The following is a 25755-nucleotide window of genomic DNA, read 5'->3' as shown; positions in this document are numbered from 1 at the left end:
AGCATGCAGTCTACTCTATGATAAAATAACATGAGAATTTCAAAAATAATCTGTAGTATAGGACCAATGAAAGAAAAGATTTCTTGGGAATCTGAAAATGGAATATGCTTTTGGACACCATAATAGAATCTAACAGTGTGTTGCCAGCTATTATTTTGGTAACCATCCTTATAGGCATCCAGGGAATCTCCTTTCCGGATGGTAAGCAGGATGCTGATTTGTTCAACAATCTTGCATTTTCCGTTCCTGAGAACTGTCATCCCATATTTCTCCAGGGGTCTCTGGCTTCATTCACCCAAGTCTCAAATTAAATCCCTTGTGATCATTACTACTAAGTGGAAGAAGCTGTCCTCCCAATGACTGGGAAGTCTCACATGTGCATTCAGCAAAGATTGAGCTACAGGGATAGTTAAGGCTTAGGTCAGAAGTTGGAAATTGGTGACCTTCAGACCAAATTTGGCCTGAAAGTATATTTTACTTAACATATCTAATGTTGATTCACATAGTGTTTTAAACTTGAACTAGTTGCCAACATCTAAATACTGAGAAATTGTACTTACTAATCTGGATTTCCAGACTTCACACATATACACAAAATGAAAATTCTCTCCACACCGGGTCTGCCTTTCCACACGGCAATGATCACTTGGAGATCAGTAGCCACTAGTTCTTTAGACAATGTATGTGTTTTCTAGTTTGCCACAGTCCCCATAACTTGATGTGACTTTTGCATAGTGGAGGTCCAGTGTCTGATGCCAGCCATCATGTACCACCTATTCGCTTTACCAGATGGCAACACCTAGCTCCACAGGTATTAGGCTTGCCACCCTGCTTTAGGTAATAATGTCAACACCTTTGATGAGTTTAGAAGTTTTTATTTTTTACATTAGTTTACATTTGATTAGCATGCAATATTTACAAATTGCTTTCTTATAAGTTAAATTGCTTTCTCACAACTCCATGAAATGTGTGAGATAGTTATAATTATGTCCATTTCTCAGCTGAAGGCACTGAACCTTGAAGAAGTAACATAATTTGCCTAAAGTATACACACATTCCCAAATTACCCAGCCCAAGGCCTTTTACGTAACATCTCCAGTTTACTACCATAGCAATAGATGCTATACCTCTAAGAATAAGAAATAAGTACACAATTGTCTTTTGGTTCTTGTGTTAGCCACCACACTGCAATTGAAGCAAACCTGCATTAATATACAATAGCAGTAATTTCAACTACATTGAAATACCAATATTAGCCTTTAACCCTAATTCGTAATAAACCAAATGTTCTAATTGATAATGTTTTTTACTACAACTGTTTGGCTTTTAAATTCCACCATGAAACATTAGAACTATAAGGCACTTTGTATATAAGTTAGTTTACCCCCTTTGTTTTACAGATGATAAGACTGAAATTCAAAGAAATGAATGTCTTATCATAGTCATCTAGACAGTGCCAGGATTGATATGAGAAGAGTGTCTCAATACTAAAGACATTCTTCCTGTTTTGCATTGTATAATATATACTCTTTGTGAGGAACTTAATTAGTTCAGAGAACATGCAAAAGGTTGTGGAAGATATTAAATACATTGAAGATGATTCTTACCTCACTTTAAATACCTTTAACCTCCTCTATAAAGTACAAACTAAACTCCATTAAAGAAACCAACAAAGAACTGTATTTAATTTTGCCATATTACATAAAAGACATATCACGTATTAATGCTGTAGGTGATACTAGAAAAAGTTCTTACTAAAATTTATAGACTCGGCCGCTTGGAGTTTTTATCTTTTTCTTTCTTTTGAAGTATTGTAGAGCACAGTGCACAGGGATGATCATGCTATAGTCTTTTGGAAAAGGAGCAGAATCCAAAAACAGAAAGAATAGAGCTAAAGACACCAAACCATCTGTAGGGAGGAAAAGGACAGAATTTCAGGCTGAGGAGGGGTAACTAAGCTAGCAGGTAGACTATAACCATGGAGATGCAGGCAACATTTTTGCATGAAAATCAGGGAGTATGATATGAGTCCAGTCGTAAGTTCACCTGCAAGAGAAGTGTATCCCACTGTGAGCGCCAGAGATCAACATAAAACATAACTGAGTTGATGTGTGTGTTTATTACATTTGCACATCTTTTACTCTTGAACATTGGAATGTCAGGTTGGGGGAAGTGCACTGTAGTAAGGTGGGCAAGATTTAGGGTGCACGTTCTGTGGCTCTTGATGCTGTGGTATAGTAACAGGCCTCCTGATCTTAGACAGTTTGTGGGGAGAATAAGGAATCTCTCCAAGATTCCAGTGAAGGTCTGTCACAGGGATATGGTAGTTTTCCAGGGCTTTATCCAAGCAGGTAGGGCTTTATGTTCAAACTTTAGTGTGGTAGTGCAGTAGGATACAAGAGTGCTAAGTGGGGAAACCAAGGCAGAAGACAAATTGATGGTTATATTTACAAAATGAGGTTACAGATTAATTTCAGAAGGCTGAAAGTTGATGAACAAAATCTACGGATTTACTACTCATATTACAAAATCTCATCCTGTAACCATAATGCTAAGACCAGATCCCATAAGTTGATTAATGAGGGGTGTAGACAGTTAACATACGTTCAACTCTGGTCAAGATCACCTCACAACCTAAGTTAGTCTGAAGATAACATCAATGGATGCCATCAGAAGAGTTTGAGGAGATGAGATGATAAATAGGAAACTTAATGATTTTGTATTTGGTTATATGCATTTGAAAAAATACATATTCTCAAATTAGTAGAATATTTATTATACATATTACAATAAATCCAAAGAGAATGAAAACCTAAATTAAGCATTATCTCACTTCTCTCTTAACAAGAAGTAACACATTTAAGTAATTTAATTTTTTTTCACTTGCATGATACATCTGCCACTGACATTACATTTCTATTTCTGAAAGCATTAGTAAATTATACAGGAACGTTAAACATTTCAACCACCATTCTTCATCTTTCAGAAAACAACACTCTATATTGTTATTGAAGAAAAGAGTAATTTTTTGAAAAAATATTACTTCATCAGCTTTGAGGCTTTGCACTATAATTTGAAACCATTAGGAAGAAAAACAGAGAATGAAAGCATGTACACTTAAATATTGAATGAGAATTCTGCTCTTCAGAAACAAACAAGCAAAACTAATTGATCTTCCACAGTTTCCATGTGTTGGATTCCACATGTTTAACAATGCAGTGGCTACTGCTTTCTGTAAATGTGAAATACATGAGAAGATCATTTGATTTTAGTTTTGCTCTGGGATTCCCCTCTTTCCACAAGGCACTGAGAGAGAAACACATCTCAATCACCTGCAGAAGATTACCTACTTTCAATTTGTACATGGCAAATCTTTCAGAAGCAAGGCAAGGCTGGCTTGCTTTCAGCGCCATAATAAAAAACAAGAAGAATGCTTGAAATCAATGTAGTTGATAATTTACGGAGTATTTTTACATCCATTTTTTTCATTTCATTGCCACAGAATTTTTGTGAGGTCGGTAGGGCAAGTAGTATCATCTCCACTTAGAGATGCATTAACTGAGGCACAGAGAGGCAGCAAAACCTGCACAAGATCACACTACTAGCACATTTTGGGGACAAGAATAGAATCATAATTTCAGAACCCTTTGTGTGTGTGTGTGTGTGTGTGTGTGTGTAATATGCATAAATTTGTATGTGTGTCTGAACATGTACATATTTGTGTGTGTTGTGTATATGTGTCTGTATATGTATATAATTTTGTGTGTCTGTATGTGCACATATTGTGTGTGTGTGAGAGAGAGAGGTGTTGTTCCACTTTACTCCTTTTATCCCAATAAGAAATGATAGGAAAGATATCTTTTGGTTTAGCTACCCCAATTAAGTTTTATGACACAGAAGTTTTTTCTTTGTCTCATAAAAAATGGATGAACTAACCAGATACAGCATTAAAACTAAAGCCAAAGACAGCTACTTCGCTCAGGCTGAAGTGGACTGCAGGAAGAAGGGAACTAGAAGTCGACTGTGGAGAGAAGGGGAAGGAGGGTGGGGGCCCGCAGAAAGGCCTTGAGCCACTGTGGAAGAATTGAGGGAAGCCATGATGGAGGATGTAGTTGGATTCTTTTTTTTTTCCGCTCCAGAGTGAAGCCTTCACAGTGCAGCTTTGCATTCTTGGATGGAGGTCCCTGAACATCAATTCAATCCATTTCAACATGTATTTATTGAACACAAAGCATGTGTTCAGTCATGAACAGAGCACCATGGGGAACATAAAAAAAGAACATATTATGCAGTTCCCACAATATAAAGAAGCATGCAATCTTGCAGAGAGGAGGAGAGATGGCAAAAAATATATATAAGGCAGTGGAGAAAAATCTAAATACATATATAATAAAGTGCGACTCTGAAGCTTTGCAATGCATGGAACAAACAATAGATGTGCTGGGAACTCAAATAAAGGAGAAATTGTTATTTGCGGAAGTTCTGAGTGAAATATTTGTGGAGAAAATAGGGCTGAAGATAAAAAATGAGTAAGAAAATATTGAAATTTTGAGTTGGAATTAGCAACTTATGCTGACCATAGAATTAAACTTCATGCCCCAAATCAGAATGTTCTACAAAGTTTTGGATAGCCAGACATTTTGCTTCAAGTTGAACAGTTTTGGATACAGAAATTCTTGCTACTGTGAGATATATCTTATGTCTTTTAAGACTTCCAAGACTATGTCTTAACACTGTCTTGTAAACTTCTGCATGGTACTTCCCTATTTTGAGTTGAATTCTACCTTCCTGCCCCTCTTGGCATTTGACCATTATTATGCTCTCTGCTTTGGAACCAGTCAGAATGATCCAAATTTGTCTCTCACATGAGAAACTTTTAGGTGTCTGAAGAGAGCCCTTGTGTCTCCCCAAGTCTTCTTTCCAATCTTTGCACACCAAGTTTTTCTGCCAGACATCAGTCCAGAATCTTTGAAGTGAGTTGGAGGAGAGAAGGACTGAGAGGTGCAGTTTTTCTTCTGCCAGGCATTTGCTTGGAATGTACATCTGTGAGAGTAGAGGCATTAGTATGGGTTCAGGTGTGCAGAAAGATGTTTCCCAGTTTTAGCCTGCTACCTTCATCAGACTAAATGAATGTGGATTTTTTATTTTTTATTTTTTTTACTTATTTGTTCCCCTCTTCCTTTCTGTGATTCTTCCATTCCCTTTTGATGGGGCAACCAAAAGTTAAAAGTGTCATCATAAGAAAATAACTTCTATGTACAACACACATCAGAATCTGGAATACATCCTTCCATTATTAAGAGCAGAAGCATTTCTAATATTGAAGCTACACTCCTTTAGACATAAGCCTTGACTCTTGGTACACAGAGTGATACTTAGTACTCACACACAGACAGAAATTGTCCAGGGTCACTGCATGCAGGGTGTGGTTGAGGTCAGTATAAAACCCTAGACTTTGATAACTAAAAATTATTTAAGATATCATCTTGTCCAACTCTCATCCTTTATTTATAGATATGGAGACTTACATGTCCAGTGTTTTGTCCCAGAAACTGTAGAGAATAAAATCCATGTGAATTTATCAGTCCCTATCAATTTATCTAATTAATGTCTCCTAATGTTAGGCTCAATTCTACGGTGATCAGAATAATTTGTCCTATAAAGCCCCTGGAGATGCATTTAGAGACTGATGATATGCCACCCTGTAAACCACTTACATGAGCCAGGTGCAAGGCTTGAGGTAGTGTTTTCTAATTTGCTTTTAGGAACCCATTGTTGAGTCACTACCAGCATTGAGTCAGCAGGATGGGCGGTAGAGAGCTGGGCAGCATTTCACACCATGAAAAGGAGTTGCTGGGTCAAAACATCAGAGTGCTGGACCCCTGATCAATGTTAACTTCACTAAAAGTTAGATAACCAAACATTAGTGGCCTCCCAATGTGAGATATTACAGAGAACAAAACACCAACAATGAAGTATTCAAAAAAATAAATTTAATACGATCAAAGTTTTAGATCTAACTTTCAGTTCGTAGGAAATATAAGAAACAGAGAAACTAGTGAAAAGATACCAGAAGCAGACAAATACAAAAGGCAGAACATTGTGACCTAGTTTCTTCATTAAGTCAATCAGTAGGTCCATAGGAGGAAAATAGATAAATAAATAAGGGAGGGAGATGAGATAATTCTGAATTAAAGGAAATTTAAGAGATATTTACATATAATAAATACAATAGGTAGGCTTTGTTTAAATTCTGATTGAACAAATCAACTGTAAAATATCATTTTTTTAGACAAACAGGGCAATTAAGTATGGATTGGGTATTAAGAGGTATTAAGGAATTATTGTTAAATGTGTTAGGTATAGCAATGGCATTTGGATCATATAAGACAATATTATCTTTGTAATGCAAACTAAAGCATTTGAAAGTGAAATGAGGCCAAGCATTTGATTTAAACTACTCCAGAAAAAAAAAAATGAGTAAAAAAGATGGAGGATGGGTAAGAAGCACTGATGAAACAAACAAAATAGTGATGGTTATTATAACTCTGATGGTTATTGATTGCACTCAGATTTTCCGTATGCTTGAAAATTTTTATAATAAAAAGTCTAATATCAAGTGACGAAGAAAACACGTAAGACTGAATGTTTCATATTTTAGATCAGCGACACTTAGCAAAGTGATTAAGTGGTGACGTTCCAATCATTCTGAGGGCACATTGAGAGATCTGTGATGACGTCTTTGTTTGGCTTATGAGGTGTAAAGAGAACTTGTTCCTGATTATAAATTGAGAAAATAGAAAATTTCTTTGTTAGAAGGCATGTTGAAATTTCCTGGGAGCAGGAATTCCTGTAGTGATTATAGGAGATAATTTCATTCCAACTTCTAGCCTGACCTATCTTAATCTTAATCTCGCCTAATAAAAAGATGTAATTCATTTGCATCAGTTTAGGGATGAGAGTTTAAAAATTTAAGAAAAAAACACTAAAAATGCTTAATAAGCAGTACATTAACAGGAAATTAGACCATTACCGTGAAACCATTTGTTGCTTGTGGCCTCATTTTGCCCATTATGGCCTCTCTATGCAATGTCCGATATAAGAGAAACAACCATTTAAATGGGTTGAGTGCAGAGGCATTGTTAGGGCCATAACAAATTGACTCTGTTTGCTGGGCCCCATTTCAGTGGGTGCCAATTTGAAAACCTTTTTTTTTTTTTTTTTTGCTCACCAGATGATCATGTCTCACAGGCATAGCCAATCCTATTCAGCTGGCTCCTTTACCGACTGCCCTTTGGCTGAGGGCTGTTGGAAAAATGGGCTGTCAGCCAGGAGGCACAAATTACTTCTCACTCCTTGTCAATGGTTTGAAATACCTGTCTGCTTTATGAAAAGGTAGGAAATTCTCTATCCACTAGGTTCACAGAAATTCCCTTTGTTTCATCTAAGAAAACTGATTAAGAGATCTTTTATTTGAGATCTTTTACTTCTTTGAGCAGAAAAGTCAAAAGTGGCTAATGTGGACACAAAAATCCATCAAACACAATCGCAGAATCACTTATGAGTTTCTTGGTCATGCTATAGTTTAGGCTGAAGTCTTGACTACCCACATCAGCTGACCATTAATATTTCACTATTTTTTTTTTTTTTTAGTTTAATGTATTTTAATAGCAAACTTACAGGAACAGCACAGAAGACAGACAACATTAAAAACATGTACTTGCATGTAGGACAACTCAGTTAGAAAAGTATAGTGAATGGATGGAATCTACTGTATGATAAAAATGCTACAAACACCATTTAGTTGCCGTCAATAAGAAATTTACTTGTTTTTAAAAAATCCAAATGCTGGCATTGTCCAGAAAAATTTAACAGGTTTATTTATAATTATTATAAAGTTGAACCGCTGAAACTTGTTCACTGAAACATTTTAACTTGCATTAATGCTTTACGCCTCTGCATTTATATTAAAAATTCACACACAAATGAAAATGGAAAAACTGCCAATACCTGATTTCTGACCCCTATTGTTCCACTCGCAATCATATACTTAGGTACCTTTTGACCCCATGGAAAAAAAATATCTAACGTTCAGAACTACCAATAACAGGAAGAAGAGAATTTTTTTTTTTTTTTGAGAATGAAATGTTTCCCATCATAGTGGATTCTTAAGCACGTTCTCCACGTATGCGGCGTGCTAGCTGGATGTCTTTTGGCATAATTGTTACACGTTTGGCATGGATAGCACACAGGTTGGTGTCTTCAAAAAGGCCAACCAGATAGGCCTCACTTGCCTCCTGCAAAGCACCAATAGCTGCGCTCTGGAAGCGCAGATCTGTTTTAAAGTCCTGAGCAATTTCTCGCACCAGACGCTGGAAAGGAAGTTTGCGAATCAGAAGTTCAGTGGACTTCTGATAACGTCTAATTTCACGGAGTGCCACAGTACCAGGCCTGTAACGATGAGGTTTCTTCACCCCTCCAGTAGAGGGCGCACTCTTGCGAGCGGCTTTTGTAGCCAGTTGCTTCCTGGGTGCTTTACCACCGGTCGATTTGCGGGCAGTCTGCTTTGTACGAGCCATGGTACAGAGACCTCCTTACTTAGCCCCCTTCTCCTTGGGCTGGAGATCGGCGAGCGAGAGGCGGCGCTGGCGTTAGAGAGCGACGGCCTCACTATTGTTAAGGTAACATTCCTCTTCGGTCATTCACTATCTAATAAGAATTATTTGAGTACCAGGTGCAGGACTAGGTTCTGGGAATATGGTTGTGAAAATGACAAGCATAGACCCTATGACCATAGAACTTATAATCTAGGGTAGAGGACAGAGTTGAAATGCAATGATGGCATTTGATATTTGGCAATGACGTGAGGGAGAGCATTCTTGAGAAAGCATGTTTCAAGATGAGATTTGAAGGATAAGAAGGTGTTAGATGGAAGAGGGAGAGGAGTGGATGGGCCATTTATTGAGACTGAGAGAACTATAGATAAAGCCAGCAGTTCAGTTGGCTCCCTAAAAGAGTGTCAGTCACACCCCAGATACTATTAAATGGATGGATTTAAATAAATGCTTTAAAGAGTTGTACATTTCTGCTTGATTTTTTCTTCAATATGTAATATGTGGATGATATATAAGATATGAAAATACCCAGAATTTTAAACTTGAGATGGAATGAATTTTATCTGCCTGACTTTTCTTGTGGGATTCGTAGATTGATGGTGATTAACCACACCTCCGCTTCCACTGATTTCTCTAACTTTCTCTTTCTGCTCTTCTCACTGTGTTTTTGCATTTGTTACACACCAGTTTGGTGATGATATTAACATGGCCTGCTCACTTAAGTTGTCTATATCTTGTTAAGTTACTAATAACACCTTGAGAAACATCAGTGAGAGTTGGTATGCGTCAACTAGAACACCCATATAGTAGTGACATCAATGAAACAGAGGCTGATTTTTCTCTCACATAAAGTAATTCTAAAGGTAAACAATATGGAGCCGAGATGACAGCTTCAAAGTAACCAGGAACAAGAATCCTTCTATCAGTTGGTTCTACCATCCTTAACACATGTCTTTCATCCTCAAAGTCATCACATGGTTCAAGATGACTGCTATAGCTCCAGCCATACTAACAGAGATTTGAGCAACAGGACAGAAGGGCAAAAGCCCATATCTGCTAGTGGAATCAGCTGAGTCAGTTCCTTTTAAAGGCTTCATACACATCACAACCTGTGTTAGAGGTTAGGAAAAAATAGGCTTGACTGATTATTCATTCATTCACTCAATCTGGGTACATTGTTGCCAATAAACAACAATTCTGTTACTCAGAATGAAAAGGAGAACAGATGTTCTGTAGCAACAGTCCCCAAAGTTTTTGACACCAGGGACAGGTTTCATGGAAGACAATTTTTCCACTGACTGGCAGGAGGTGCAGGGGTGGAGGGATGGTACTGGGATGATTCAAGCACATTATATTTATTGTGCACTTTATTTATATTATTAATACATTGTAATATATAATGAAATTATATACATTATAATTTATATTATAGTATACAACTCACCATAATGTAGAATCAGTGGGAGCCCTGAGCTTGTTTTCCTGCAACTAGACAGTTTCATCTGGGGGTCATGGGAGACAGTGACAGATCATCAGGCATTAGATTCTCACAAGGAGCATGCAGCTTAGATCCCTCGCATGCACAGTTCACAATAGGGTTTCCCTCCTGTGAGAATCTGATGCCACAGTTGATCTGACAGGAGCCAGAGCTCAGGTGGTAATATAAGCACTGGGAGTGGCTGTAAATACAGATGAAGCTTCATTCACTCACCTGCCGCTCACCTACTGCTGCGTGGCTTGGTTCCTAACAGGCCACAGACCAGTACTGGGCCATGGCCCTGGTTTGGGGGACCCCTGTTCCATAGAAAACAATCAGCTTCTATCACAATAGCTATTATTTGATGGGTACTCATCACATGCCAGGCACTGTCCCAGACAGTTTAACAATGTCATTTTTATTTAATTCCACAATTTTGTAAAGTAAGTATTATAATCTCATTTTGTGGATATGATAAGCTATGGGTTAGAAACAATGTACAGGCAGAGCCTGGAGCACTAGAGCAGGGCTGTGGGCAAAGACTGCTAGAGATTTTCACACAAAATCCACTTTCTTTTATGTCTTCTTAAGCCCTCTATAATCCACAAAATTCAAGATTCCTGCGTGAATGTGCCTCTTTGTTTCTCATTCCTCTTTTTTCACATGAACCTTGCATGTAGCAAATGTTCATTAAAGATTTGCTGTCTGGTGTCTGTTGAGAGCCAGGAGAGAGTTAGGCAAATCATCCTCAGAGCATCCCATTGCATGCCACAGGTGTTTCTTCCAGCCTTCTTACCAATCAGGGTTGGCCTCTCCAGGATAAGCCAATCTTTACAGGAGATGGCAGACAGGACCAAGACATGTGTACTTATTCATTACCCACCTGAGGGCTGGCTGCCTCCAGCTGCTCCCTGTATCCAGGCAGAGGCAACTCGGAAAGGAACAAAGGATAGTCTTTCTCTCTCTCACTATGCTGGAGGACAAAAATTGGAGAATATGGAAGGTGGGGAAAAGCACAGAGCCCAATTTGTAGGCAAAGTTTCACATTATACTTATATTACAGCCAATGACTTCTAAATCCAGTAGTCCTCTAAAGAAATAAACAGTAACAATGCAAAACAAATTCATTTGTAAATGACTCATACCCTGGTGTTTTCTCACTGAAGAGTCGGTCTTATGAATCAAGGTAATTGTTTACTTTGATTCTTTTTACAAAAATGCTCTGAACAACTTTAGCTATGAATAATCGGAGACTAAGTATATTGACTCAAGGCATTATTTGTTCAGCTCCTGTATGTTACTGTGCAGAGGAAAAAAAAAAACCCTACAAAATGCAAGGATACATACAGATGGCTTCTGCTATCAAACATTTCTTCCAATAGTATAGAAACAAACACTGGAACATGTGTCAGAAAGAAAAACAAACCTGAAAACCCCCACAATGCAAAAGTTAGAACTATCTTCAGTCTATATGGAACTTTCCAGACCTTCTTTTGCTTACCTCGATTTCTTTAATAGTGGCAGTACGTAGTTCATAGGTGTAAAATTAGCAATTTTTTTCTTTCTTTCTCTCTTCCCATTTCAGTCCATTTCTGCCTACCTTTTGTGGCATGTCTAATGCTAGCTATGTCATTTATTGTCCAACTCTTAGGATGGTTGTCAAGTCTTAAATGAGATAGACCATATAAACTACTCAGTATCAATACATCACTCTTTTGAAAATAGCTACTTGTAAAAAAAAAAAAAATAGAACATTACTTTAGAAAGCTAATACTTTATTGAAAGCGCTACAGCTGCTTTCTTCAAACTATGTCTATTGGGTCCCAGATTTTTTGAAGAGGTACCACAGGGGCAGCCTGGGGGGTTAGCGTGGAGCGACAGAGATGTGTTATGCATATAGACTTCTCTTTAAGATGCCATTTTAAGGAGAAAAAAGAAACACTACACTGAAAAATTTGCTACTCTATTTCAAGCTTTATGACTGTAACTGTTCATCTGTTTCAGTCACCTTAGACTCCCCAAATGCCTCTAGATCAGTGCTTATCACATAGCAGGGGCTCAGGTAATACATGTTGAATGAGGGACTGGAAAGCGCCCAATGTGAAATCTTTGGGATATAGTACAGCACTCTTTTTAATTTCCTCTAGTGTAAAACAATTTTACTGGGATTTAAAAATCATGATCTACCCATTTCTCCACATTCTCATGTCTGTAAGAACAAGTGAGCCATTCATTGACTTTTCAATTTCTTGAAGACATTTAATGAACTGCTCTGAATTCCACTACTAGGCACTGGGAATTTGGAGATCACCCAATCCCTGCTGTCAAATTACTCTTAGCCAAAAAGAAAAAAAAAAAAAAAAGATACAAAAATGCCACTATTAAGATAAGGAGATCCATGTTATAATTAAAGAGTCAATACTAAAGCTAATATCTTGCTGTTTACAGCAAAGAGTCAATCCACCTATGTGTTCTCAGAAAAGGTTTCCTAAAGGACACAATTTTTAATATAGGTTGTGAAGAATAAAGAGGATTTCACCAATTACTATGCCCTCAGAGCAAATGATTTAAGCCACAGTAAAAATAAGTCTGCAGCATAAAGTCCTTATAATGGGGTTTGTCATATGGAAAAGAGAATGGGAAGTGAGATCTAGACAATTGTGCCAGACTCATAGAACTCGGGGATTCTACATTCATCTGCCAGTGATGTTTAATCCTTGCAGATAAGGTATAGTTGTTAGACTGCTAGAAAGCAGTAGACTAATTGTAGTAATAATTAGGATCTGGCCAGGCATTATTTCTTTAAAGCAATCAATGACTGCCTGAGAATGCTGAACCTGTGGAAGTTTGAAATGAAAGAAGATCTATTAAATCATCTTGGCTGTTCCCCCTGGAGGCCAAATTCAGATCAGATTGTGTCGCAGTATCTGCCTTTACCCTAGATCTATACTCAGGTTAGTTCAGGGGGAGAGAGAGAAAAGTGATCCAGACAGTGGTTACCTGATTCATCAGAGTTTCACACAGAAAATTTCCTACAACGCTGGTTAGCAGAGTTCTGTCCCTTGACTCTGAAGCAACCACTGCTCAGTTTATTATAAACAAAAAACAATTTAGATAGTTATACAAAGATATACACAATTTTCAATGGTGCTTTTCCTGGTCTATTATCTTCACAGTAAGGGAGTCTCAGTGTAGAATCATCTTTTAAGATACGGGGTTGCAAAAATGTTTACAAATACTATGTGAAATTTATAACATACTGATCATTCTTGCTTTTATTGTCTTGTCTTATCTTAACACAATCCCCTGACCCTTTACTGCCTAACCAAGAACTACTCTTGCTATCCTAAATCACTCACTCCAGCCACGGAATAAAATTTGATTCTTGCCTGACTTAAAGGGGATCTCTTCATTCAGTTCACTGAGAGTCATTTATAGACTTCTTAGGATTCTTGGGTATGTTTCTAATAAAACACACACACACACACACACACACACATACACACACACACATCATGCTCATCATCATCATCATCATCTCATTGGCTTGCAGTGTGGCCACATTTTTCTCCTGTCCCCAACACCTTCCATATAATTACAATGGTTTCTACAGGTAAATTGGAGTCCTGCCTAATCTAAAATTATATAAAATACATCAATAACAGAAGCTGTGTGGAAAACCTAAGAGAACATTCTAGTTTATTTGGCAAAGCCTAAGAAGTTCTCTCTATAAGAAAAGCTAAGAACCCTTTATTCAATCATTCATTCAACAAATACTACAGAGTACCCTGTCTTTTCACTGAGAGCTGTCTTCAGGCTGGCTTGCCAGCTTGTGGGATTTTCACCAACAATCAGAGGGCCCATTCAGAAGAAAAACTGCCGACACCCTCTTGGCTTACCTTATTTACAGAGTTGTTTTACTTTGTTCACTTAAATTGTTTTAATGGATCTGTTTCTAACATGGTAGGCTTAGACCATTTCATATCAACAAGAACATTTGTATTTTTAGAAACCTCCAGAAATATGGCAACAATGACTGCAGCCTCATATTGCCTGCCTCTGTGAGATGGGTTCTGTGCTCTTCACTGTACCACAGTGACTTGAACCACTCTCCCACCCCACCCCAAGAAGCTGGCTTAGGCACTTGAGTTTATGACCCTTGCTTACCATAAACACTTATCTAGAAAGTAGATCATTATCTAGAAAACTACTAGCTATGAGGAAGATGTAGAAAGTTTATGGCATCCCTAGCGAATGAAAACACTAAAGGAAGAGAGTGAGAGAAGTATGGAACCAGGGAGTAATATGGAATCAGACTTCACCCAGTTCACTGTTGTATGAGGTTTATCACCTCCAACAAATACTAATCAAGGAGCTATCTTTTCCTAAAGACTATTTAGAGATCCATAGCTGTCAATTAGGACCAGGAAAAATCAATTCCATCATCTTACTATCAGACAAATCATTGGCAGGAGTAACAAGTTTCCTGTAAAATGCATGATCCAGGTGAAACTGTAACATATATTAAGTTTGACTATTATGCCAGTGGCAGACAGAGCTTAGGATGACTCCCAGTGATTCTCACTTCCTGGTGTTTACAGCTATGTGTAATCCCTTCCTTTTGAGTGTAGGAGATATCTATGGCTTGCTTCTCACAAATAGTATATGGCAAAGGTATTGTGATGCCAGCCCCATGATTACATTATGCCATAAGTACTGTACCAGGAATAAGAAGACTCAGTATTAGCAGACTAGAGATGCTGGAGAACCTCCCTGCTGGCCTGATGAATTAAGTCATTGTGTTGAGGAGGCACACATACCAAGGAACTCTGGAGTGGCCTCTAGCACCTGAGGGTAGTCACCAGCTAACAGCCAGCAAAACAAGGGGGGAGGTCTTTAGTCACATAGTCACAAGAAAATAAATCCTGCCAACAACCTAAATGAACATGAAAGTGAATTCTTCCCCAGTTGAGCCTCCAGATGAGAACAGCCTCACTAACACTTTGATTGAAGCTTTGTGAGACTATGAACACAGCATTCAGCTAAGCTGTTTTGTCTCCTGACCTACAGAAACTGTGAGATGATAAATGTGTTGTTCAGGAGGCTGAAGTGGGAGGTTCACCTGAGCCCAGAAAGTCAAAGCTTCAGTGAGCTGTGATTGCATCACTGCACTCTGGCATGGGTGATGGAATGAGACCCTGTCTGAATAAAATAACATAAAATAAAAAATAAGTGTGTTGTTTTAAGCCACTCAGTCAGTGGTAATTTTATCATATACCAACAAAACATGAATACAGTGTTTTTCAGTCTCCCTTTTGTGTATTCCCTCCTTCCCCCTTGGTGCATCCGTTTAATACTGCCATGAGTTATCCATCTGCCCAAGAACTCCCTTATTCTTATTTCTCACAATGTCACTCTACAATGTATTACTCAACAGTAGTTTATTTTCTGAAGTGCTTACCCCAGTCCTTCCCGTTTAATCTTTACTTGCTTATACACTTACCAGAACAGACAAGTGCCCAGTTCTCTGTGTAACCATTTCCACTGCTGCTATAATAAATTACCACAAATTTACTGCCTTAAAGCAACATAAATTTATTATCTTACAGTTCTGTAACCCAAGATGGGTTGCACTGAGCCAAAACCAAGATCTTGATAGGGTTATATTGTCTTCTAGGGGCTCTAGAAGGGAATCTGTTTTCTTGCCCTTTCCAGCTTCTATAAGGTGACCACATTCTTTGGTTTATGGCCCCTTCCTCCAGCGATGTAATGAGTCCTCTCACACTAATATCTCTGTACTTCTCTTTCTCTTCTGCCTCCCTTGTCTACTTATAAGGGCTCTTTTGATTACATTGAGTCCACTGGGTAATCCAGGATAATCTCCCTATCTTAATTTAATCTTAAATTTAAATCTTAAAATTAAACTAAATTAAATCTTAAAACAATCTTAATTCCATCTATAGCCTTAATTTCCCTTTGTTGTGTAACCATGTAACATTTGAGGATTAGAATGTGGACATCTCTGGGGAGCTATCTTTCTGCCTACCACAGTTTGTAAAAGCTGTAATTTTAAAAAGCAATCTACGGGACTCATTGAAGCCCTGGTGCTAATAGTCCATGGTGGTTTATAGGGTTAGCCCTCCCAGAAGAGCTTGTATCCTAAAGAGGCCTCTAAAAAATACATAAAACTTTCATATCTAAGGAATTCCCCTTAAACTGGGGGATGTTCTGGCACTGGTGTAAGCCTGGGACAGAGATATATATTAAGCAAGGATGCGTTTAACGGTTCACAGGTCACATCATAAAAATGACTGTTTGCTCTGCTCACTTGTAGAGATAGTTCCCACTTTCTTCTTCATGGTGCATACCAGTATTATTCAACAGTCATAATCTAAATAGGTTGTGGTTATAGGCTTCAGTGATGAGGTAGTTAGGTTAAGAAAACTAGCAGGCTCCCCACAGAGCTGATACAATGACTGCACCAACCTAAGGAAGGAGCAGAAGCAGTGAACCATTTCAGTCGTCACAACACCCAAGCAACAGTCAAATTCAGGGGCTTAGTTCTGTGACTCCCCAGCTCCTCAGTGTGTATGAATTATCTCAGTGGGAGTTCCAAATTTTCTAATATGCCTCCAAACAGAATCAATTTGAATGACTTTAATTAGCTTTAATTGTATTATTATTATTATTATTATTATCATTATCATTATGCTTCCTTTGTGAGGTTGATGAGAAATACTTTTGGAGAAACAAGAAAAAAATTGTAAATTATTTGCCCATATGTCTTCTTATTTATATTTCTGAGACTGAAAACAGGTCAATTGTCAATTACAAATGGTTGTGGCATATACACGTATTCTGAGACAAGGTCAAGAAACATAGACTCTGAGTCATTTCTGTTTTCTCCACAACAGGCACAAGAAAACACACACACTCTCTCTCTCTCTCTCTCTCTATGTGTGTGTGTGTATGTGTGTGTGTGTGTGTGTATATATATATATATATATATATATATATATATATAAAATCTGTGTTTTCCTGGTCCTCTAAATCATAGTTCTGAGAACTGTCCTGTAGGTCACTGTTTCAACTCCCCCATTTTTTATTAATCTGGCCATGGTTGTCAAGAGGAAATTAATCTCTTGCAGCCAAATGAAATTTGGGCTTCCCAGCACTAGCCACTAATGAAAAATGCATTAATGGCAAGCATCAGAAAAACCCCTGGCTCTCAGTACCAGAGGGTACATTTAAATGATTCTATGAATATAGATCAATAAAACTAATTTACTTATAGCCTTTGTGTGCAGTATTCAGATCTGAATAAAAGTCATTTGTATTACAATGTTTTGTATTAATTTGAGGTATCTATTGTTTTACATATTAAATTAATCTTGGTCTTTAGACAGAACTTCATATACAATATTAAAATATGAGGCCTGGGATTTGATATTAGTAATGCTATGATTTCATAATTCAGCCTGGTTTGCCTGGATGTCATTTGAAATGCTTGGAGGGTCCCAGAGGGCCAACTCTGAGAAGCCAGGGTTAAATTGGAGAGAGAGCAGAGGACTTTAATATTCAAGTATGCAGCATATCGGCAGCAGTACTGAAGGGCCCACCTGCAGTTTGAGGGTTTAGAATGGGAGCCTGCTGAGTAGGGATGTGAGAATGGCGTTCACATGCACCTGAGTGTTTAGAGCATGAAGTGATGGCTACTCAGTGTGAATATCCTGACGTGAATACTGGGATGAAGAGATTACTTCCTGTTTCAATGAAGATAATTATTCATTCATCAAGTGTTTACTTAGCACCTTCTTGTTACTAGGTGTGTAGACATGAAGGTTAAGATTTTAGGAGCTTAAAATTGACACAGGTGAATCACCAGGCATTGTGATTTAACATGATAAGTACTGTACCAGGCATAAGTACAGGGTGCTTCTGGAGCCCAACGATACACCTCAGCAGCTCCATGTCTCCTGAACTTACTTGGCCATGGAATCCTTTTTATTTAAAAAAATACTATTAATAGTCCCTTAAACTCTATTCTAATACATCACTGTGGATGTAAAGCAATGATATAGTTAACCAAGAAGAAATGGCAAAAGTTAAAAATTCAACCCAGCTCTATCCATTTTCAGAAAGACAAAGCAAAATCTCTTCACCTACTCTTACCCCTTCAGCACTTCCGCCACAGAAGGACTCTTCCTAAGTATCCTGAGATACTTTGTCCTTCAGCTAGATGCTGCAGGAGCTACCTAAATGGTAGCTGTGTCATGTCCTGTAGCTCAAAACAGATAAGAGTGTCCTGAGGACCAATGGCAGTTCTGACATTTTTGATGTTTTCAGTTATCTGTTTGAAATGATGTAGGGACTGTTATTAGTAGTTAATCCAGGAAAGTAGAATCTTCCACATCAATAACATTTCTTCAATGCCTGTCTCTTAGTTTCAGTCCTGATGATAACTGGATGTGCAATGACCTTTATAAAATGCAGAGTTTTAAATATATTTAAAGCATTATTACTAGTAGTATTAGTATTATTGCCAAGAAAGCTTCAAAAAAAGAGCAGAAACTACTTATCTCATCCTACTGTACTTCCAGAATTCTGGGACAGCAGGGATTATGAAAAGATTGCACCTCCATGCCTTCACTCACTTCCTATCCCCCAGGTGAGAATTAAGGTGGTTTAGAGAATGGAATTAGAAGGGGTGACAACGATTCTCTGTGCTATCTCTTAATTGTAGAATGACCCAAACAATATCACCCAGCAACTGTAAACCTTAGTTTGCTTATGTATAACATGAGAAAATTAGTGATTGCTATTCCTACCTTAATCAAAAGGACTAAGAGTGGAAATGAGATAATATGTAGGCGGGCAAATGCTGTGTGAACCACAAAGTTCTAGATATTATTTTATCCTTTCACATAACCTCTGTACTAATTAAGACACTAAGCTTGCTGCTAGGATACCTCAATGTGCAAGAAAGGTGCAGCCCCTGTCTCCATGGAGCTTCCAGTCTAGTGAGCGAGGCAGGAATCCCGGACCTGGGACCTGTGTGGTTGCACAGGGCCCTGTACTTAGAAGGGTTCTACTTTGTCTTAATGCTCTGCTGTTATTGTCTTGAAGTTGTTAATAATTTTGAATAAGGTATCCTGCATTTTTATTTTGTACTTGACTTCACAAAATATGTAGTCTGCCCTTGTGGTGGGTATAAGAAGTGAATGTTGAAAGTAAAAAATAAAGGGCTGCCCATGTTGAGCCATACTTAAAGCAGAAAAGAAGAAGATAGAGGGGAAACACTCAAAACAGAAAGTGTTCTGACGTCCTAGTGTATGCTTTAGATGGATGAGGGGGAGAGACCAAAGATAGAGAGATGACAAAGGAAGTCTGGATGCTTTCCAACAGACCTAAGTAGAAAAATCTCCTTTAGCAACATAAATAGGTTTAGAAAAGAGAAGCAGATGAGAAGACAAGATAAAAATGAAGAGGGGCAGTGGAAAAATCACACCTAAAACCTAACTGTGGCCATATTGCTATAAGAACCTGAGAGGAGAGCGCAGTTAATGCGGGTGTGAAGAAAGGGATAAAATCTAGGATTGCGAAGGGTAACAGCCAAATGACCAGGATGAGCTGCATCACCTTGGTATAGCCAAATTCCTTCAGCCTAGCTGTGCCTGGACCAACAGGCATTTGGAATGGAGGCAGAATTCTTTATGGATGGTCCCTCCCATAGGGCAAGGGCTCTTGCTTTATAGTTTCATAACAAGATCTGCTTGGAACATCTGCTACTGAACAAATATCTAAGCTTTCCCTGCCCCTCCAGAGGCCCTGAATCTGGACAGCTATGTATCCCATGTGTTTTGAATCCCTCTTCTTTCCAGATTACCATGAACAAAAGCTTGGTTTATATATTTTATTATTTTTTTTCAGTCATTTTCCATATGACTGCATTACTGAAAAATGGTAAATTCACACTAATCATAACAATTATATGACTTAAGCTGGATAGTTCTGATCTCTACTCCTGTGCATATGACCTTATAGTCTACTAAGAAAGAAATATAGGAAAATAAACAATCAACATATCGTGCAGCATGTACATTGACAGAGGAATGTACGCTATGGTGACCAAAGGGAGGAGACAATTATCTTCAATATTATCAGGAAGCTATCTCAAGAATGCCACCCACTCTGCCTTAAGAAGGGTCTTGAGGAATATACAGGAGTTTGCCAGTAGAAGCGTGGATTAAGTACACCATGAGCGATATGAGAAAATCTTCATCACTTAAGGAAACACAGAAAGTTAATACAAGGAATTAAAATAAAGTGTATATACAAAACCTACTCTTCATCATAAACTCTAAACTTGCTTTGTAATCTGCACACATCTCAGAAGTAAGTACCTATGCTGAGTGAATAACATGAGTTAGAGTTATCATTTTTCTTCTTCCCATGAGTTCTAATATTATAATATTTTAAAACAAACCACCAAGTTGGTAGCAAAATATATAATGCCATTTTTCTTATAAAATCTTCTCTTAAAAAACTAGAATTCTCTGCATTGGCAATTTGAAAACTGGAATATATATACCCCTATAGATTATGAATATACAGTGTCAACTTCAGACTATGAATATACAAGGCCAGCTTTTGAGGGCAGAAGTCATTCACAAATATGTATTGCATAAACCTGCACCTTGTTATCCTCATTATTATTTTAATTTTATTAATTTCATATTGTAATAAATAGCAATAATATTATCTGACATGTGTAAAGGGCTTGATACATTGTAAATGATTTTCATAGCTATGATCTGACTTGGGTTAATACTCAAAAGCTCTGTAAGATTGAAAGAAAAATCCTATATAGATGAGGATGCTACAGATCAAAAGGTTAGAAGAATAACTGAAGGCACAGAACAAATTACTACATGGGAAAACTCTAGAACCTAGCACCTTACTTTCCGGTTCAGGGTTCTTTGGCACTTACGACATCTTTGAATAATTAAATATGTCTATGTAGGACATCGCATGTAGGACTGATAAGCTAGTTACAAAATTTTCTTTTAGAGGATTTACTGTAGTTAAAAGGGAAACATCTCTAGTTTCTGTAATATGCTAAGGAAACAACACAGGGAATTGCTTTCTTAGCACCATTCGAGTCTATATCACTCTATAAACCAAAGACGCCCCTTTAATTTTTAAAGACAGAGAATCATCAAAGGATGAATATCAGGAAAACCCCCCTAATTATCTCCTAACTATTCACATGGATGTGGACTCAAGTGCATACTCTAGTACCAGTCACATGACACTAGATTATTTATTTCTGATGACTTTATTTTTACTAGAGAATACATGAAATGAATTCAAAAGTCCAAAAGAACGAACTCAGTGCAAACAGTTTCACTCCCACTCTTGTCTGGAGCAAAGAACTCTTTCTTAACAGCTTTATTAAGATATAACTTACACATTATGCGATTCACCTATGTAATGTTTACAATTCAAGGTTTTTAGTATATTTGCAGAGTTGCCATAATCTAATTATAGAGTATTTTCATCACTTGAAAAAGATACCTCATACACATTCGCGGTCCTTCTCCACTTGCCCTCTCCCCTAGGCCCCAGACAACAGACATCTACATTGTGTCTCTGTGGATTTGCTGACTCTGAGCATTTCGTATAAATGGAATACCACTATATGTGGTCTTTTGAAAATAGTTTCATTCACTTACAATAAGTATTCAAAGTCCATCCATGTTGTAGCATGTGTCAGTAATTCATTCCTTGTTATGGCATAATAAGATTTTATTAGATGAATATACCACATTTTATTTATTCATTTGTTAGTTGATGAACATTTGGGTTGTTTCCACTTGGGGTTATTTAAATAATGCTGCTATAAACACTTGTGTACGGGCTTTTGTGTAAATGAATGTTTTCATTTATCTTGAGTATATATCTAGGAGTAGGTTTTCTGGGACATATGATGATGTTTAATTTTTTGAGGAACTGCTGAAATGTTTTCCAAAGAAGTCACATCATTTTACATTCCCACCATCCATATATGAGGATACTAATTTTTTGAGCTTCTCAACAACACAAACATTATTGTCTGGTGGGGTTTCTTGTTTGTTTTATTATGTTTTGATATTTTTGGGGGGGTTATATAATTCCTAGCAGGTGAAAAGGGGTATCTTATTGGGCTTTGATTTGCATTCCCCCAATAACTAATGAGGCTGGGTATCTTTTCTTATGCTTTTTGTATACATTCTTCCGAGAAATGTCTGTTCAGGTCTGTTGCCTATTTTTTAATTGGGTTGCTTATCTCTTTATTATCGAGTTGTAAGAATTTTTTATATGTTCTGCATATGAGCCTCTTATCAGATGTATAGTTTGTAAATGTTTTCTCCCAGTTGTGGGTTGTTTTTTTACTTCCTTGGTGGTATTTTTCATAAGACAAGCTTCTTAATTTATACTGTATTTTTACTTCCTTGATGGTATTTTTCATAAGACAAAGTTCTTAATTTATATCAAGTCCAAATTATCTATTCTTTCTTTTATCATTTGTATTTTTATGCCATATCTAAGAAATCTTTGTTTAAATGAAACTAACAAAGATTTATATCTGTTTTGTCTTCTAAATCTCATAATTTTAGCTCTTATATTTAAGTCTGTAATCTATTTTGGCTTAATTTTTGGCACATGATATTTGATTTTGGATATCCAATGATTCTAGGAATATTCGTTGAAAAGACCATTCTTTCCCTCATTTAATTTTTTTTGGCAATCTTGTTGAAAATAAATTGTCCATAAAGTAAGTTTATTTTTGAACTTACAATTCTGTTATGTCAACCTATATGTCTTCACATGCTAATACCAAACTGCTTTGATTACTGTAGCTTTGGAATACGTCTTCAAATTTGAAAGTGTGACTTCTCTAACTTTCTTCTTCTTTACCTAGGTTGTCTTGGCTATTCAGGATTCATATTCAGATTTAATATCTGAAAAAAAGTAGCTGAGATTTTAATAGAAATTAAGTTAAATATGTAGATTAATTTGAAAATATCACCATCTTAACAAATTAAGGCTTATGATCCATGACTATGAGATGTTTTTCCACTTATTTATATTTTCATTAATTTTAGGATTCAACTGAGAATTTAATTTAAAACGTTATAATTTTCTAAATTTCCTAAAAATTTCTGATTCTTTTAGGAGTGTTTTGTAGTTTGAGTATAAGTTTTGCACATCCTTTCTTAAATTTAGAAAACATTGTTTATTAACTCCTTCCATTAAATATATTCCTAAGTAATTCATTCTTTTGAGTGACTGTAAATGAAATTGTTTTACAAATTATAATTTCAGATTATTTACTACTAGGGTAAAGAAGTACGACATACTTTCATATGTTGATATTATATTTGCAAACTTCCTGAGCTAGTTTGTTAACTAGTGGCTTCTTTAAGATTTCCTACATATATAGAATCATATCATCTGCAAATGATCATAATAGCGTGATATTAGCTGTTAAGTTTTTACAGCTGCCTTTTATCAGGTTAAAGAAGCTTCCATTTATTCCAGGTGTCTTTTTTTATCATGATAGGATTTTGGATTTAATAAAAAAAAGAAAACAAAAACAATTCTGCATTTAATGAGTTGACTGTGTGGTTTTTGCTCTTTTCTTTGTTAGTATGGTGCATTACGTTACTGAAACAGCTAGATTTGGTCTACCAGTTGACTGTTTCTGTTTTCCATAAATTTTGTGGTTTTTTTATTATATGTTCTTTACTTCTTTCTTTGGTTAAATATTTTTTAATGTAACATCTCAATTTCTTCAATAATTTTTGAATTACATCTTTTAGTTATTTTCTTAGGGGGTCAATCTAGGGTTTATCTTATATATCTTAATTTATAAGAATCTTCTAAGGAATCTAATTCCAATTAATGTAAAAATATTACTTCTTTATTACTCTGTTCCCTTTTCCTCATTTTTCATGGTGTTATTGTTCTACATATCACATCTATATATGTTACAAACCCAACAATACATTGTTATAATTATTAATTCAGGTAATTTTATATCTTTTAAGTAAGCCGAGTGAAGAAAAATGAGCATGTCAAAGAATTGGCTATATAATCTTCTCATTTTACATTGCTGGCTCTCTTTATTTCTTCCTGAATATTTGAGTTACCATTTGGTGTCATTTCCTTTCTCAAATTTAGCTTTGCTCCCATATGCCTTCCTTGTGCTGTTATTGCCAAACCTATTCAATTTCTATATGTTTTGAGTCCAACAGTTATACACATATTGTTTTATGTATTTGTTTTTAAAATAAGGTAAAAGAAAAAATATATAATTGTACTGTTTTTTATTATCACCTACATAATTACCTTTACTGGAACTCTGATTTTTTGCGTGAATTCACATTCCTGTCTGGTGTTAGTTGCTTTCAGCTCAAAAATTTTCTTTAGTATGTCTTGTAAGGTGGATCTGTTAGCAATTAATTATTCCAGTTTTTGTTTATCAGGGAATGTTTTTATTTCACCTTCATTTAAAAAAACTATTTAAATAGGCTTATTTTCTAAGTAGTTTCAGTTTACAAAAAAAAAAAAAAAAAGAAAATCAGTGAAAAGTATTCATATGCTAGTCACCTCCATCAATTTCTCCTGTTTTTAGCTTCTCGTATTAGTGTGGTACATTATTATACTTGATAAATCAATTTTGGTACATTATTATTAACTTCAGTTCCTGGTTTACACTAGCATTTACTCTGTGTTATACATTCTGTGGGTTTTGACAAATGTGTAACATGTATTCACTGTTACATTAACATACAGAATAATAGTTTCACTGTCCTAGAAATCTCTTTTGCTGAGTATTATCTTTCTCTCTCCTCTCAAACCTCTGGCTACCATTGATATTTTTACTGCCTACATACTTTCGCCTTTTTCAGAATATCATAATGTTGGAATCATACAGTATGCAGTCTGTTCCAATTAGCTTGTTTCACCTAGCAATATGCATTTAAGGCTCCTCCATGTCTGTTTATGGCTTATTAGTTTATTTTTATTGCTAAATAATATTTTATTGTATGGATGTACCATAGTTTGTATGTCAATCACCCTATTGGAGGACATCTTAGTTCTTTCTAACTTTTGGCATATAAATAAAGCTGCTATAAACATTTGTATGCAGGTTTTTGTGTGGGTGTAAGTTTTCAACACATTTGGGTAAATACCCAGCAGCGCAATTGCTGGATCATACGGTAAAAGTATGTTTAGTTTTGCAAGAAACCATCACTCTTCCAAAGTGACTGTAACACTTTGCATTTCCACAAGTAATAAAAGAGAGTTTCTGGTGCTCCACATCCTTGCCAGGATTTTGTGTTGTATTTTGGATTTTGGCCACTCTAAAAGGTGTGTAGTAGTATCTCATTGTTGTTTTAATGTGAAATTCTCTAATAATGTAGGATGCTGAATATCTTGTTCTATGCTTATTTGCCATCTGTATATTTTCTTTAATGAGGTCACATTTTTGTAAAATATTTTTTTCTGGATATAAGTTTTTTGACTTTTTCTCCTTTCTTTCAGCACTTTGAATATGTCATCCTATTGTTCATGGCCTCCATTTTTCTAATAAGTCAAATGTTAATCTTATTT

General features: G+C 36.5%; 1 protein-coding gene across 1 annotated transcript; it reads right to left on the bottom strand.

Moving 5' to 3' along the window:
* Nucleotides 1–7636: 7636 nt before the first annotated feature.
* Nucleotides 7637–8667, bottom strand: LOC693887 (histone H3.3A). Its single transcript, XM_015125622.3, has one exon. The coding sequence runs from the start codon at nucleotides 8577–8579 to the stop codon at nucleotides 8169–8171; it is 411 nt and encodes a 136-aa protein (XP_014981108.1). The 5' UTR covers nucleotides 8580–8667; the 3' UTR covers nucleotides 7637–8168.
* Between the last annotated feature and the right edge of the window lie 17088 nt (nucleotides 8668–25755).

The sequence above is a fragment of the Macaca mulatta genome, chromosome 1 (assembly GCF_049350105.2).
Source record: "Macaca mulatta isolate MMU2019108-1 chromosome 1, T2T-MMU8v2.0, whole genome shotgun sequence".
Lineage (NCBI taxonomy): Eukaryota > Metazoa > Chordata > Mammalia > Primates > Cercopithecidae > Macaca > Macaca mulatta.
This window is presented reverse-complemented; position numbering and strand designations above follow the sequence as displayed.